Below are 16462 nucleotides of genomic sequence, written 5' to 3' on the forward strand. Positions count from 1 at the left end.
CACATAGCATAATATTTGTTCTTACACGCTTATTGCTATTGCTCTTATATATTTCCTTTAGCTTCAAGCAATCCTAAATTCTCTACCATTTTGATTATCAGATGAGACAATAATTCATATGTTTTTGACATATCTATCTCTCATTAGAAAAATGGACTAGGCCTTAGAATTGATTAACCTTGATGCATAGTTGATTTTTTAAAAGATGCCAAGTTGCTCCTTAATCAATGGGAGTATTGAGATGAGTGTCAATTGACTATAGTGAGGTGTATATGTGTCGATCGATCCTACTATGATTAATTTTATGAAGATGAGATTGCTTAGGCAATTCCCAAGGTATTTGAAGTGAAATTCCTATATTTTACAATAATGATGAGTTCATATGACTAGTATTTTGGTTTTATGCTTTGAAATAGTTTATGTAGAACTAGCGAATCATTTGTTATGATCTTCCTTATAATTGAGGCTCAAGATATGACATAGATCATAAGTGGACAAATTTTGGATGAATATGACAATAGATGTGTGATTGTCGTTATCTATTTTTGAGGTAACAATCGTGTTAATTGTGGATGTCTGTAAACACGGTGAATTTGTATTTCATGGGATAATGCATGTGTACTCAATATCATATCGTTGTTGCTACTAAATTTTGAGGATAGTTAAGCTATACCCTTTGGGATATATTGATTATTAAAGTCTACTGGGATAGAAAGTTTCCACATAGTGACATTGTCGTTTTAGTCACAACTTTGGAGGAAAGGTGGAAAAGATTAGAGAGCATTAGTCGTTGACTTATTCAAGGTTAGTACACATGTTCATTATGAAATGACCACCAATGTTTGTCAAAGTTAGTGATGATGGATTTGCTTATCCTTTGTCCATAAAGATTGATCTATAATACCATGTATGAGTTTTGAGAGATAAGCAAAATATGATTATTACTTTTTTTTATGAGATCTCTCTGGCATGGCTATCTTGGGCACAATATTCTCAAAGTTTTGACTCATTGAGGTTTAAAAAGGCTTCTGTGTCTTAGAAAGCTATAAAATAGAAAACACCTAAAGCGATCAATCCAAACGTGCATAATGATATGCAGTCACTTCTTATATGTAATGTTTGATGAAGTAACAAGTACAAAACGAGATGTATATATATATATAGTCTCAATTGGTGTACTACATGCATGTTGTTTTAATGGTTGTTATTATATTTGAATATCTCTCGGGCCAAATCATGTGTAATATATGTTTCCTATCAGTATGATGTTATACATGATTTATATGACTGCCTATTGGATAATGGATATTAGTATGGTGTTTGTTAATTATATTGGTCCAAGTGGGAGAGACATTGGAATTTTGTATGGACCAATATAATCATAAACATAATTCAATATTCACAACCATGTTAGGTGAAGAGACAATATGGGTCAAGCTCTCAAAAAGGAATTAGATTAAGTCATTCATTCCTAATAGCCTCATGTAGGTTATGATTGAATATGGTTTCGTTTTTATGAATTTTTCGTGAGTTTTAGAATTATGAGGCAACATAGGACCTTGTGTTTGGAAATCTCAAAGTTTAATCGTGTAAGAGAAAGTGATTACTTTTGAGAGTGCTACGTTTTATACATCTGTCTCTTCTAGCCACCATTGATAAAAATTAAATAAAGTTGTCCAAGTTGGAGTTTTATGCTAGTGTTAGTGAGGGTTCAAAAGATCATATAATGGTTATTTGTTTAGCTTCCATTGCTACTATTATTGACCCTATTAGCCAAAATATGATAAGAAACTCCATATAAAGGATCAAAGCAGTTTTACAGAATCGCAATTATAAGCAGGAAATAAGGTTGATGGCATATACCTCTAAATTATTAATCGAGAGTCATTAGTAGTTCTTAATCCTTATTAGTCAGATGATATAATAATATCACGATTTCCAAGTTATGTTCAAGCATGAAAGTTTAGGCTTAATTACATGGTAATTGAGATTTTTATTCTGATGGAAGTTCATGTTAAGAACATGCTATTTGGTAATCAAATTAAGGTGAATTAAAGCACATAGCTAGTCACTATTCTGATAGAAGGGACTCGTTCATTTTGCACAATTATTTAAGGATGACTTGGAAATCAATGTTCAAGGATGTGAGACAAATTCTTATTTAAGAATATCATATGGCTCAATTAAGCCTTGAGATGGTGACTGACAAAGACACCCGAGTTCAATGGGTTGAATCCATTGTATGGAAAGGCATCAAGACAATGACTATCAAAAGGGTCAATTCTAAACATTAACGTTAGTAAATATTATGTGATAGATCAGTGGGAGTAATGATACTGATCTATTCAAGAGACAAATAAATCGTTATTAGATAATCTCTACCAAATGAAGAATCCTCTCATAATCTAAGTATGTAGATTCTTCATGATGAGATCAACGGTAGGCTGAATTGTCTCATTGTTTGCGTTGACTATCTTTTGTTGAGATTAATGTTTCAATTTCATTGAGAATCTTGGAATAGTCTAAAATGTGTTGCATTATAAAAGGCCTAAAGTCCACGTGTATTGATAATGACGAGAGATCAAGTTTGAGATTGTTCCATATATGCTTATTGAAGGCAGCCTCATATTTACTCAAGTTCACGCACCCCTTGTGATATTTTGTTGCGAGCGTGCTGGACTAGTACTTGAATTACCATCCTTATGGTAGCAATGATGTGTTGTAATTGACAAACCAATATCATGACATGCAATAATTGATTTTTCTTTTGTGATATCGATTAGATAAGTTGGATATGTGACAAAGTCCACTTGTAAGCATTCATGATGGTAAGAGGAGCTGATTTGTGATTAATTGCCAAATCAAATAAACACCTACAGCTTCTTCTCTCATACATGAAGGTATATTAGTAAGAGGAGTTATTTTGTGCTTAGGTGTTGTGTGGACACTTACAACCTCCTCATTCGTAGAGATAAAATGAATTGCGTGTTATGAGGACATTAATTATATAGTGCAACTGGGATATTTCATTTCAGGGTTAAAAGTTGCTTACTCTATTATGATTTACTGAGCTTATGTGATAAATGTTGCAATAATATCTTTCTCTTGGAACTTGAGAAGCCTTATTACTCAGATAGTGTTGATGACGTTCCATTTGTGATGATAAAGTAGTAGTCATCTATTAGCATTAGAACACACAATTATAGATAGCATATTAATGACTATACTGACACAACTTACCTAAACGTGTGAACTAAGAAAAATTTTCTTAGTTGGATTGTTAGGTGCTCAAGATGTATTTTGTCAGTGGGAGTTATATTTCTTTTTCATGATGTACATGTTAATGATTGCTATTTGTTGTTGAATACATGCATACAGTTGATCACTTTTTGATATAATGTATGCACATTTGTTGATGCAAGCTGGTGGCTTAATCTCGGTGCTATGTTTTGAGTGGATTCATATTGGAAGTTATCTATGTGGTTTACAAATCTTCAATGTCTCATTGTATATTATATTTGTATCTGTACGCCCTAAATATCCACGGGGTATTAGCGAGCTAAAAATGGCATAATCCTACCAGCCACGTGGAAGCCAGCTACCTGGAGTTGCTGTTACGAGTCTCTACCTCTTTAGCTCGAGATAGCCAAAGGTTTAGTAAGAACACTCAAAGGCATCGGGTCAGCAGTGTGGACACCACGAGCTGAGACTACATCAGGCTCGAGGTAAGACTTGGAGCTGACACGTCCGCCCTTTATAAAGTCAACCACGCAATGTAAACGTGCGCATATCAGACATCACGTGTCTACTCCATTCCTGAAATCTCGGACACGCAGCTTAAACATGCATGTTCAGGCACCCCACGACTGGTTTGGGCCATGCGGCCCATTATCCCCCTTACTTATTGATTAGACCACACTTTATTGTCAGTTTTTAGGAATTAATCATGAATGTCACAGAAGTGACATGATGGGTAAGAAGGTCACGGGATGACCCCCTTTGCCAACACCCAGGTGTCATCTCCCTATAAATATGGAGACCCTAGGTGTTGCAAAGGGTTGACTTCTAATTTGTAAATAAACACCCTGTAAGGAATACTAGAGATATATTAATAATATTGACTGGTGGACTAGAGGGATTTTAACCTTCGAACCACCTAAAAAGAGTACGCGGGTTATAACCTTCCTTTGAAATTATTCACATATTACGGTTCATCATCTAGCACTAATCCATCCCATTTATCCATATAATTATCTGTTGCCGAAGAACCGCGTCAATAGTATCCTATCAATACAATATGATAAATAATTAGTTTCATAGACATTTGTGTTTTTGAGATTCTTGCATATAGACACTATTGTTCAGTGAGCACTTGTTAATGTAATTATGTAGTCCAAATGAGAGAATGTTAGAATATTTTATATGGACTAATATAATTAACTGTTGCTCACACTGTCATTATTATCACATAATGATAACTACATAATTAGTATTGTATAGTATTATTATCGGGCCATAATGAGATGGACATAAAACACTAACATGCTCGGGACTCATGGACACACTCTAAAACGTCTTTGGTCAGCCCATTGGGCCAAGCCACTAATTCTCTCCCTATTTGGGTACTAGGCCCAATAAACCCATTGTGACTCATAAAATGGGATATGCCCTTTCATTGTATGATGATAGTGGTACAGGTGGTTTTAGGGAGAAATGGAGGAGTAGTGTTCATAACCCCCTTGCTCTTCCTTGGTTTGTTTTTGTTTTTGTGTAGGAAAATGATTGAAGAACATAAGGTACTCAATGAGGATTCACAGCCAACAACACAAGGTAATAGAGCTAGTCCTAAACCTTTCTTGGTATGCTTCAAGTTCTATGAGTTGTTTTAGTTGATTGTTTGCACTTAATGTGCATTATTTTCAACATAACGACCCGATTATTAATCTTATAATTGAAAATATTTTGACCAAATCGGGTCTAGGGTACTATTTTGATCCATTTTGTAAAATACAGGGGCTGATCGCGTATCCGGGAAAAGCAAATAGGCCAAAATGATATTTTTCATTTATTGAATATTATTGACGTTTATAGCTTTTATTTTTAAATAGCATTGCATGTAACGTGTATTAGAGCATCACTAACATTTATTTTGGGTGAAAAACAGATATTGGAGCAGTAAAATTTTTAGTAAGAGTAAAATAAAATTATAATAAAAATAATTACAATGAAAATAATTAAGCTGTTATAACTTATAATATATATTTTTCTCAATAGTTCTGTGCATCTATAGATACTTTTTGTGAAAATCTAGCTCATATACTAGAGTACTCCCAATTGATGAGCTAAAATGTCTAATTCTTTGTAATATAGAGAAAAAATAATTAAATAATCTTTCAATAAGTGATGTAAACTTATATTTTTTTTACCTAAATGAATAGTATTTCTCTATATGTAGTAAAACATTATTCATCAAGCTATAAATATTTTATTATTTTTTTATAAACTTTTGTATATATATAAGTGTGATACTATTATATTTAATTATTTTATTTCTTAAAATGAATAAAATATTTTATAAAAAATATAATATTTAAATGATGTAGAGAAAAAATAGAGAAGCTGTTGTATGGTATCATGTAAAAGTTCGAGGTAAATTATAAAAAATATGTTTTGGTGATGTATTTTGTAATACACTTTCTCTATAATATTTAGCTAAAACTCACAAAAACATCTTCCATCAACTCCTTTATACATATATTTATAATAGCTATGCACAAACTCCAATTAATCCATATCTACATTTACATAACATTTACATATTTTTTATATAATATTTTAATATTATTATTTTTCTTTATAAGCTTTCTCTCTCCCATTTAGTATATATTTATTATTTCTTTTTTCCTTTTCAATTATTTTATTTTACTTTAATTAATAAAATATGTTTAAATATATAATATTTAAATGATGTAGATAAATAGAATCTTATGTATGATATAATGTAAAACATGGAGGTAAAATAGAAAAATGTGTGTTTTGATGAAGTATTTTAAATGATGGAGTAGAGTATCTATTTGAAGTGCTCATGGCCACTTTTTATTTATCTGATAAAATTAAAAATAATTTAAATCTACTTTTTAATTTTAAAAATAAAAGACTATTTTATTTTTTATTAAAGTAAATTAAAATTCATTTAATTCTTTTAAAAAGTTCAGAACCTAAATGTAAACTAAAATTCACACATATATGATTTGAAAGGATGTCCACTATACCATAACTCATATTTATTGCCAAACTAAAAATAACGTGTATTTTTTTTTTTTTTTTGGAATTTACTCATTTGACCTATGTTTTTGTAAAGTATCATTTTGGTATCTTCTGTTTTCAATAATACTCATATGGTACTCTGTATTTTAAAATTATACATATTTGATATCCTAGACTCAGATTTGATAGATAAAATTTTGTCAATATGATCAAACTGTTATCAGTTATATGTAATTAAGTAATTAAATTTAAATTTGGAACTTACATAATTAACAATAGTTTGATTAAATTGGTAAAATTTTATTAATTAAATTTGAGTTTAGGATACCAAATATGTACAATTTTAAAATACAGGATAACATATGAGCATTATTAAAAACATAAAGTACTAAAATAATACTTTACAAAAACACAAGGTACCAAATGGTTACCCACTTTTTTTTTTAAACACTCCAACTAAGATTTGGGTTCCAACATAAATTTTGTGTTCATTTAAGTAAATAAATTAAAAAAAAGTGCGGTCATCATTTTTATTCTCGTGGTCAAAAATAACAAATAGATATTACACAACACACTTTAAAATAAAATTAATCTAAATCACAAACAAATTAATTTGAATCACTAACAAAAATTTCAAAATTAAAAGTCTAAAACTGAAATGAAAAGAGATAGAAAAAAGAAAATAAAAAGAGACCTTATATTTGCACCTCAAAAATATATATAGACACCCTTGTAATTAAAAAATATTAATTTTTAAAATTATTTTAAACATTTTTTCTCAATATTTTTTTGACATTCTTTAATTTTTTTTGTTAATTTTAATAATTTTATTTTATCTTGTTTTCATAATTTTTTTAAATAATGTATAATTTTTTTAGAAAAAAACTCTTACTTTAATAAGTTTTTATTTTATTTTTTTGTTATAAAATTTTATTTTATTTAAATATTTAAAATATATATTATTTATATGTATTTTTTGGAATACGAAAAATAGAAAAAAAAAATTAGAAAATTTTGAGCATAAATTAATAAAAATATATATTATATATTAATTTTTAATAAAAATAAAACATTTTAATTAAATTTTGGGATGCAAATATAATGTCCCAAAAAAAAGGGAGAGGTTTGCTGCCATTTGCTACACCAACCTGTTATAAAAAAATCTTTATAACATTCATTTCTTTGCATTTTTAGGTTTATGTGATTTGTATTTAGGTTTATTTCATTTCTGTTTTTGTTTAAATGTTTAATAAATTAAATGAATGTTTTTTTTTTTGAAAAAAATTAAATGAAAGATAATTGATATTTTAGTTTTATTTAAATTTTTTTTTTTTTAATTTTAGGGACCATATCCACTTGTCTCTTGGCTTCACCAACTACATGTATTAAAAAGGATAATTTTTAAAAAAATTATTTTTAATCAATATAAGTGTCCTTCGCTTATTATATATAATGAATTTTCTCTAACTTCAATTATAAATCATTTACCTAAAAAAATATCCAAGCTAGAGGTTTTTTCTTTATTTATTTTAATATAAAAAAAAAAGGAGATTTTAATTTTGTCCTCTAGATTTTAACCAAATTTGGAATTGTTACAACTAATATATTAAATATATGTACTATTTTGGGCAAATTTTTTTTTTTTTGCCTAAATAGCTTTGATTCAAACCCTTTTACAGCTACATTTAGTTGAAAAAACAAATAATTAAAAAGGACAAATTGCTGTTTTTTTCTTCCAAATAAATGAAACCAATTATTAGATTGACTAAATCTTTGAAGAGTTTTGTTACCAAATTGTAACACCTGAATTTGGAGCATGAGATTGTGATCTTGAAATCTAGGCTTGTTATGTGTAAGTTTGAAATAGACGCGATCGTCGTGCGTCCTTTCAGTTAAACCGTTTCTGTAAACAGCGACCTCGAAGGTGTAAAGGGGTATGTAGCCTTGAAAATGCTCCGAGCTCGCAAACAACATGGTGTGACACTTGTATATATCCCTGAACCATCTCTTGCCTTCCAAACTGTTCGAGCTCGAAATGTGTGAGTTCGAATGTGGCGACATCGACAATGTCTATTTGTTCCGAGCATAGGCAAAGTCAGGCGACGAACTCGTGATTGACTGATAGTCTCGGCGAGTTCATGATCGATTGCTAGTCTCGGAGATTTGATGAATCTCGTACCTGAGTTAATCAGTTATATGTGAACATATTTATTGCTGTACAATCCCAATGTTTAAGGGGATATTATTTAATCTGTCATCCGATCCCATATTTTATGTGACGTTTCGTGTATGTGGGAAATAATGCATTAAATAGCATTATATTAATTGATTAACAGAATATCTTCATGAGATATGTGGGAATGAATTCTGCAACCTTCTCTGTAAAGGGCAAAATACTGATTCTCTTGAGAGAAAGCTCTGTGCAACTATTCTCTGAAAAAATTTCAGAAAACTCCCAAGTTCTAATAACATAAACTCGTGGACTAGGCAAATTAAACGGCTGAACCACGTAAAAATCCTCTTGTGTTCATTTTTGTTCATTTCATCCGATATTTTCTTGTTTAATTGCTATCCTATTTAAGTTGACGAAAAATAGCGTCAATACAAATAATTTTTGAAGAATTGTTAGAGTAGAAAGTTTTTACCAAATATTTTTATGGAACTCTTCCTTCCAACAAAACTTTTTGTAAAATTACTTATATAGAAAATTCAGACCTTATGATTTTTAAATGGTATGTGTATTTATTATATTCATTTTATTTAATAATAAAACATTTCTAAAAAGAAACCAAAGAATCTTTGATGTTGTCAAGTGGCAACACCAACCCAATAACACTCATAATATAAAATAGGGATCCTAGGGTTTCACTTTATTTGCAATTCAATCTCAAATAAATTTTTTTAGCAATCAAATTTTTGAGTTTTATGAATACTAATAATTAAGTCTTTGTTATTTATTTTTCACAAATTTTAGTTTTAGAAAGTTTTTTCTTTAATTTTTCTATACCATATGATGTGTATGTTTATAAAAAATTAATTATTGATGCTTTTAAAACTCAAGGACTTGAATGTTAATTTCTGTTCTTAAGGATTAAATTACCAAGCAACAAAAAATTCAAGAGCATTCAAGCTAAAAACTCTATAAAATCTTTGAACTTTACTCTCTTTTTTAAAAATTTGACACGTGTCGACCAAAAATCCGAAGGAGCATGTTTAGAGTGTGAGAAGTAACACAGAGGAATGGCCCAAAAGGGAAGACCTCTGTTTTTAAAAAAATATGACACGTGTCGACCCAAAATCCGAAGGAGCATGTTTAGAGTTTGAGGACTAACACAGAGGATTGGCCCAAAAGCGAAGACCTCTGTCTCAATCCACAAGGCCCAATTAATTGGCCTCTTGGCAAACTCAAAGAGCAAAGTTTTTATTTATTTATTTATTTATTTTAAATAAAAAAACACAATAAAAAATAAAAAAGAGAAAAGTGAAGAAACCAAGCCCCACGTGCGGCACCACCAGATATTTAACCGTAGACCAATCACAAACTTCCATAAAGTGGACCCCACAACAACACAAGCACTATTCCACTTACATAACCAACACGCGCTAGTGAAGCGCGTGGATTAAAAAAGACTGTTCCTTGTTGTATTGTATTTGTATTGTATGTACTTCTCTGTTTAAGCCCCCAAAATACGAGAAAGGGAAGCAAAACGCACTCGTCACCGCTCACTTCCTTCCTTTTCTTTTGCCGGTGACCCAATTTAAATCACCAGCTCCGTCATCCTAGCTTTATCTCCATTCCATATCGCTCTTCTCTCCTCTTCGACCAAATTTTTTTTTTGGTTCTTTTCCTGGTTTGGATTCGACTCTTTTGGGGTTTTGGATTCTGATTTTTCGCTGCTTCCCTTATCAGTTTCCAGGTATGAATTGAATTCGGCCTTGCCCGTGTCAAAAGTTTCTCCATTTCTGGTCAGAATTTAAGCCTGTACTGCTAGCGAGTTTTTTTGGAATGCTCACTTCGACTCATCGTCATCCCCAGTTTCGGTTTTTCTTTTTGTATTGTGAATTGGGTCGGAGTTGAGTTTGGCTTTCCTGCTTTTCGTTGGAATTTCTGGGGTTTTTTTTTTCTTCTTTCATGGTGAGTAATGTGTTTTCTCATTCCTGCTCTGTAATTTTCATGCGCATGGTAATTGTTGCATGGGATTCGTTTATTGGATGATTGGTATGTGGAAAGTGTTTCTCTTTTTGTTTGGATCGATTGAGGTGGTGGTATTATGGTTCTTTACCTTACCTTTGTTGTAGTTTAATCTGTGCTTATTGCGGTGTCTGCTTTTTTCGTTAGGGATTGAAGTAGGGATTTCGGTAGAGTACGGTGGAAAGTCCTTATATCTTATCTGCGTATAACATAGCTGAAAAAAAATAGATGATTGGTGAAAGTTTTGTGAACTCCAATTGGATCATGCAGATTGGTTAGAATTTTACTGTCAGGTTACTTGGTTGTTCATGATAGTGAAAACGGATTCAAAGGTCGTTACTTGCTACCATTCAGGTGTTTATGGGTGGATCATGTTGGACCATCCTCTTTGGGGATTTGAGACAAGTAGTGTTCATTCTAGTAATTGTGATAAAGGAAACCATTTTACTGTTTTAATGAGTGTTGTTTTACTTAATATAAAGTCTTGTTTTGTGTGCCTGTGTTTTAGTTATGTTGGACAAATTTTAATATTCTCTGCCGTTGAATGATTTACTTCATTATTCCTTGTAGTATCTTGTTTAGTTAATGGTATTTTCTTTCTCTCTTTTCTCAGACTTACTAATTGATGAGTATTCTTGTGCTTTGGTTATTGGCAACAAGCAAAGAGTTTCTTTAGTAAGTTCTAATTTGGTGAGCACCAGCATCTACAGTAGCTTAATTTACATAATTATACTAATTGATTAACACATCGTCTTGTGATATTAGGAAGACAATGGAGGCACGCCCTACTTTATCCATTTCAAGGTCAGGTGCAAAGCAGCTCACTAACATGGGGGTATCTGGAGCACTGTCTTCAACTTTGCCTGTTCTTCCAACCCATTTTGAAGAGGCATATCCCATGGTGCCAGACTCGCAACAAATCTCCATGGGAAGAGAACTTATGGCAAGTCCTCTCACTCATGGAAGTCGCATATCCTCCAACAGTGGTGTAATGGGTCACATATTTTCATCTTCTTCTGGATTGTCTTCAGATCTTCACTATTCATCTGTTTCACTTCACAAGAATCAGTCAAGAACTAGTCCTTTTATATCTCAGTCCTCAACTAATGGAGTATCTTTTCCAGTATCGCAATCCTCTCATTCAACACTGCTTCAGTCTACTATGTCAAGTCCTTGTGCCAAAGAAAACAGTGCTTCATGGTGTACAGATTCTGTTTCAGATTTTCTTGATTTTTCTGTAAATACCCCTGTCGAGAATACTCAAGTAGAAAGCAGTAGTTGTAGTGGCATCATTGTATCAGAAGAATTTGGCAAGCGCAACGATTGGCAGGAGTGGGCTGACCAGCTAATTACTGATGATTCTGCTGCTTTAACTTCAAATTGGGATGAACTCCTTGCGGACACCAATGTAACAGATATGGAACCAAAGGTTGGATCCTTTATATGTGGGTGCTTAATATGCTGTCTCAATGTTCTAAAAAAGAAAAATATGCATTTGCAAAGTAACGTGGGAATTTTTGGTATGATTATCAACAAATATTTTGGCTTCTACTTTTGTTGCTTCAGATGGCATACCAAGTATCAACATCGTCTTCAAATATTCAGGCTCAACAGCCCCAAGCTCATCAGCAGCTGTCCGCTCCATCCGGAGAAATTCAGACTGTTGCTACTCCATCTAATTCAGCTAATAATGCTGCAGCCAAGCCACGTATGCGTTGGACACCAGAACTTCATGAGGCCTTTGTGGAGGCTGTCAACCAACTTGGTGGCAGTGAAAGTATGCAACTCTTCTGTCTCGTTTAGTTTTTAAAATCATGACGCTTTTGCTTTTATTAAATTGCTTCTTTCTAAATTTCAGGAGCAACTCCTAAGGGTGTCTTGAAGCTCATGAAAGTTGACGGCTTGACTATCTATCACGTCAAAAGCCACTTGCAGGTGTATATTCTATATTGTTGGGTTGTATAACTATCTTTATATTCTATATTATGTGTATAACTTTTTGTCTGATGGGAGAATTTGTGTTTTGATTTGAAATGCAGAAGTACAGGACAGCTAGATATAGACCTGAATCATCAGAAGGTATAGAACAATTTTCTCTCTCTCTCTCTCTCTCTGGAATATAGAAGTATGTCAATTAATATCCATGCTTTAGTTGTATAATTAAATGCACAGTTGCTTGCTTTTTGTATGTATCTGCTATGCCCTTATTCCTTTACTGGACAGTCCTTTTAATTTTTTCACTTATCCCTTTTCTACTGGGAATGAAAAGTTGGCAGCAATTTTCGGTATTCACTTTTTCTGTTCTGTTTCTGTTTTGGGTGCTTATAATACCCTATTATGTTTACTATCAAGTAATAACATAGTTTCTTGTGCTTTAATGCAGTAGTTGGTCCAATAACTGTTTCTATATGTTTTATTTTTCATATATATTTATCATATTTTTCACATTACATGTAAGTTGAATTCATGCTAATGTTCCCTCAAAATGTTAAACAGGACTGGTATGAATTTTTCCGTTTGCTCATTTCTTGTGCATTATGCTATTGCATATCCATAATTTTCTCATTTTTTAGCACTAGTTTTGCTTATTTATTTTGTTTTCCATTACTAAGTTGCGTGTTAAGTTATATCACGTTTACATGATGTACTTCGTTGTAATTTCTGTTTTCAGGGACTTCAGAGAAGAAATTGACTCCCATTGAAGATATTTCATCTCTTGATCTGAAAACGTGAGTCGGTTCTTGATAATTTATGGAATTACTTTGTTTTATTTATTTTTTAATATTTTTTGTTGGGTTATACAGTTTGCCTTACTATGTTGCTAGCACCTCTTTGCATATCTAATGGTACAGCTTATGTATTTCCAAATTAGTTGTTTTAGACATTAGTCCCTGAAGTTAGTATGTTGTAGAATTTTGAGTGTGACCTGTTGGCTCTATAATTTATACGAGGAAAGCATTGATAGGAACTTAATCAGTTGCATGGATGACCATGACATGCTACCCTGCCATTGCTTCATCAACAAATCGTGTTATGGATAGGAGATTTTGTTAGTATCTAGGAATTAGTGTTCGTTGGGATTTTAAAGTTGGGTCCCATAAGCGAATGATCCTTGTGTGTTTGAGGTTGCCATCAATTGCAGTCCTCGTTGGCAGTCTGGCTTCTTTCACAAAAAATCTAAGTGGCTTGGGAAGGTTGCTCCATAAAAGAGCATAGTAGCCCCACCCAAGATGGAAGGGCCTTAAAGAAGTGTAGGCTGTAAACTTGATAGGGAAATGTAGGCTGTATTATTTTGTTGTTGATGGTGTATGTGTGCAAGGCTCTTGTTGAATTTCTTTCCAATTAGTAGAGACTGGTGTTTATAAGAGTGCCGAATTGTCAAAATTTTCCACCTTTAAAGGGCTTGTTTGGCTGGGCTTATGTTTTTGGTTTTTAACTTCTCAACGAGCTCTTTGTTAAGAAGCTATTGATACTAGCTTCTTCTCAAAGAGCTTAGCCAAAATACATTGAAAATCCAACCAAGTTTACAATTGCTTTTGAAGCTTTAAAAGCCCCAGCCAACCAAGGACAAAATGTATTCTTGTTGAAGGTTGAATTTATTACTGAATATTTATATCTTTTTGTGGTTTGCTTAACAGGGGTATTGAGATCACTGAAGCTCTACGATTGCAAGTGGAAGTGCAGAAGCGTCTGCACGAACAGCTTGAGGTGTGAATCTTTGCCTTTGACATTGATGAATTCTTTCTTTTTGTTTTTTAACTTATGTCTACATAAGGTTGTTCATTCTTTGTGGTGTAAACTGTGGTACTGAACTGTCTCTAATTCTCTGTAGATACAAAGAAACCTGCAGTTGCGAATAGAAGAGCAAGGGAGGTACCTTCAAATGATGTTCGAGAAGCAATGCAAGTCCGGTTTGGACAAGATGAAGGCTTCATCATCTTCTTTGGAGAACCCGTCTCCTGCATCTCTTGAAGCAACTCCAGATTCCCCCCCAAAAGGAGAACTGGAAGCATCGGGGAAAGACCACGGGAAAACTAAAACTGATCCAGGCGATGCTAAAGCCATCACGGAAGAAGGTTCCAATGAGCTTGGCAAGCAACAAGAGGCACCTAAAGAAAAAGCTTCTGATGATCTTGAGCAAGATGCAAGTGGGACCAGCTCCCAACCCTCAAAGCGTCCTAGAACAAGTGAATAAGCCATGTCATCCCTCAACTTAGCATTAGCTTGAATCTGACATTACATAATCAGTCTTGAGTAAGGCAAGCTTCAGCTGTAGATGGAAAGAGGTTTAAAGACTTAGAGGTCCTTCTCTCGTGTTCCTACTAGTGTCATAATATTATTATTACCATCATCATCGTCATGGGAGTTTTCACACATATTTAGATGATAAATTGAAGCTCTTTACAAGTTTTGTTCCAACTATTCTTGAATTTCTATTATTAGTATTAGGTACTCTTCTTGCCAAGTAGAGATGAGGTCTGAGGATTACAAAGTAAATCCGATCCATTGTGCCCTTTTGAGGTCTTTCTATGTGTATGGAACTAAAAACCTTCTGGAGTTTAGGCCATTAATAAAAATCCTACTGTCAAATTATAACATAACTTCCTAACTTGAGGCCATGTTTTGATTTTGACTGATTATTAGTGTTCAGATCACCAAGTTTGAGTTGATAGAGACAGAAAGGCTTGCTCTACCAGAATGATTAGGCAACCAATCTTTGAGCTTAAAATATTCAGCTAAGAGTTAAGTTGTAATTGTCACATCAACTATTTTCTCTCATAAGGAATATGTGTCAGTGTCAGTGTCAGAAGGTATTATTACAACTTAAGGAGTTGACAAAGTAACAAAGATTGCATGGCATAATGGTGTGACATTCCCCATTATTGTAAAGTTAATGGGAAGAAAGATTGGATCTGTTCATTCTGCTGTTTTGGGCTTGGGCCTCCCTATCTGTTCACTGATGTTTTGGGCATTAATCTGGGCTTGTGGAAGGCCTGGTCCCGGGTCATTATAGCCCATAAACATTCAATTCATCTAATTTTCTCAAGGGCAAGGGCAGTTTACACATGTATGCTAATATAAAGTAAATAATAACAACTTTTTTTTGAAATAAAATAATATACCCACAACATATTAATTAATATTATATATAACTGATTTTATTTAATTTAATAGATAATTTACTTTTTCCAAATTACTTACAACTATAACAACTTTCCTTAAATAACTTTTTTTTAATTCTAATTCCTTAAATGGTTTAATTTTTTTGTCATACTTAAATAACATATTAACAAATTATTAATTTTATTACGAAATTTACACTAGGTCCTAAACGTGAATAGTAAGAGATTACCATTAAATGGTTTGACTATTATCAATCTATCACCATTGTAAGATTTGGGAAAAGTAGAATATACACAATTTACTATCGATATATCAGTGAAACGGTTTATACTTTTTTGGACTCTGTGTTTTTCCTCATTATCTGTTTTGACCTTGTGTTTTGAAAAATTATTTTTTGGACCCTATGTTTTGTAAAATGGTTAAAATAGAACTATAAACTCAATTTTGATGAAGAAAAAATTGAATATAATAATACAGTTTTTAAGCAGAATGATTTTATTTTTGTTCTAAATTGTTAGTTTGGTAAATTATGTGTGATTTTAGTTTAGAAAACATTGACCAAAATTGGATTTAGGGTTCTATTTTAACCATTTTACAAAACATAAGGTCTAAAAAGTAATTTGTCAAAATACAGGGTCCAAACAGGTAATGGAAAAAAAAAATACAGGGTCCAAAAAAGTATAAACTCTTAGTGAAAATATGAATATGCATACTTATTGGTAGTCAACGCAATAATTTAGATAATCATTGGTAATTGATAAAATTGTTTAGATACTAATATGTAGGGTTGTGCAGAAACGATCCGATTCAATAACAAATCGACCGATCCAATGTCAACCGACCGCTAAAAATTGGATATCCAATTATGATTGGATTGGA

At 32.3% G+C, this 16462-nt stretch overlaps 1 protein-coding gene across 8 annotated transcripts; it reads left to right on the plus strand.

The window, feature by feature from the left end:
- The first annotated feature begins 9953 nt into the window (after positions 1-9953).
- On the plus strand, positions 9954-15060 carry LOC133784503 (protein PHOSPHATE STARVATION RESPONSE 1). 8 transcript variants are annotated; one of them, XM_062223827.1, is made up of 9 exons: positions 9954-10402; positions 11073-11149; positions 11225-11888; positions 12026-12236; positions 12318-12394; positions 12499-12538; positions 13131-13188; positions 14098-14167; positions 14292-15060. In XM_062223827.1, the coding sequence occupies exons 3-9, from the start codon at positions 11232-11234 to the stop codon at positions 14652-14654; spliced, it is 1476 nt and encodes a 491-aa protein (XP_062079811.1). In that variant the 5' UTR covers positions 9954-10402; positions 11073-11149; positions 11225-11231; the 3' UTR covers positions 14655-15060. The 8 variants fall into 8 exon arrangements, with proteins under 8 accessions (XP_062079811.1, XP_062079823.1, XP_062079809.1 ...); XM_062223839.1 differs by having other exon boundaries at positions 11229-11888; XM_062223825.1 differs by having other exon boundaries at positions 11073-11134.
- The last annotated feature ends 1402 nt before the right edge of the window (positions 15061-16462 follow it).

Source organism: Humulus lupulus, chromosome 1 (assembly GCF_963169125.1).
Source record: "Humulus lupulus chromosome 1, drHumLupu1.1, whole genome shotgun sequence".
NCBI lineage: Eukaryota > Viridiplantae > Streptophyta > Magnoliopsida > Rosales > Cannabaceae > Humulus > Humulus lupulus.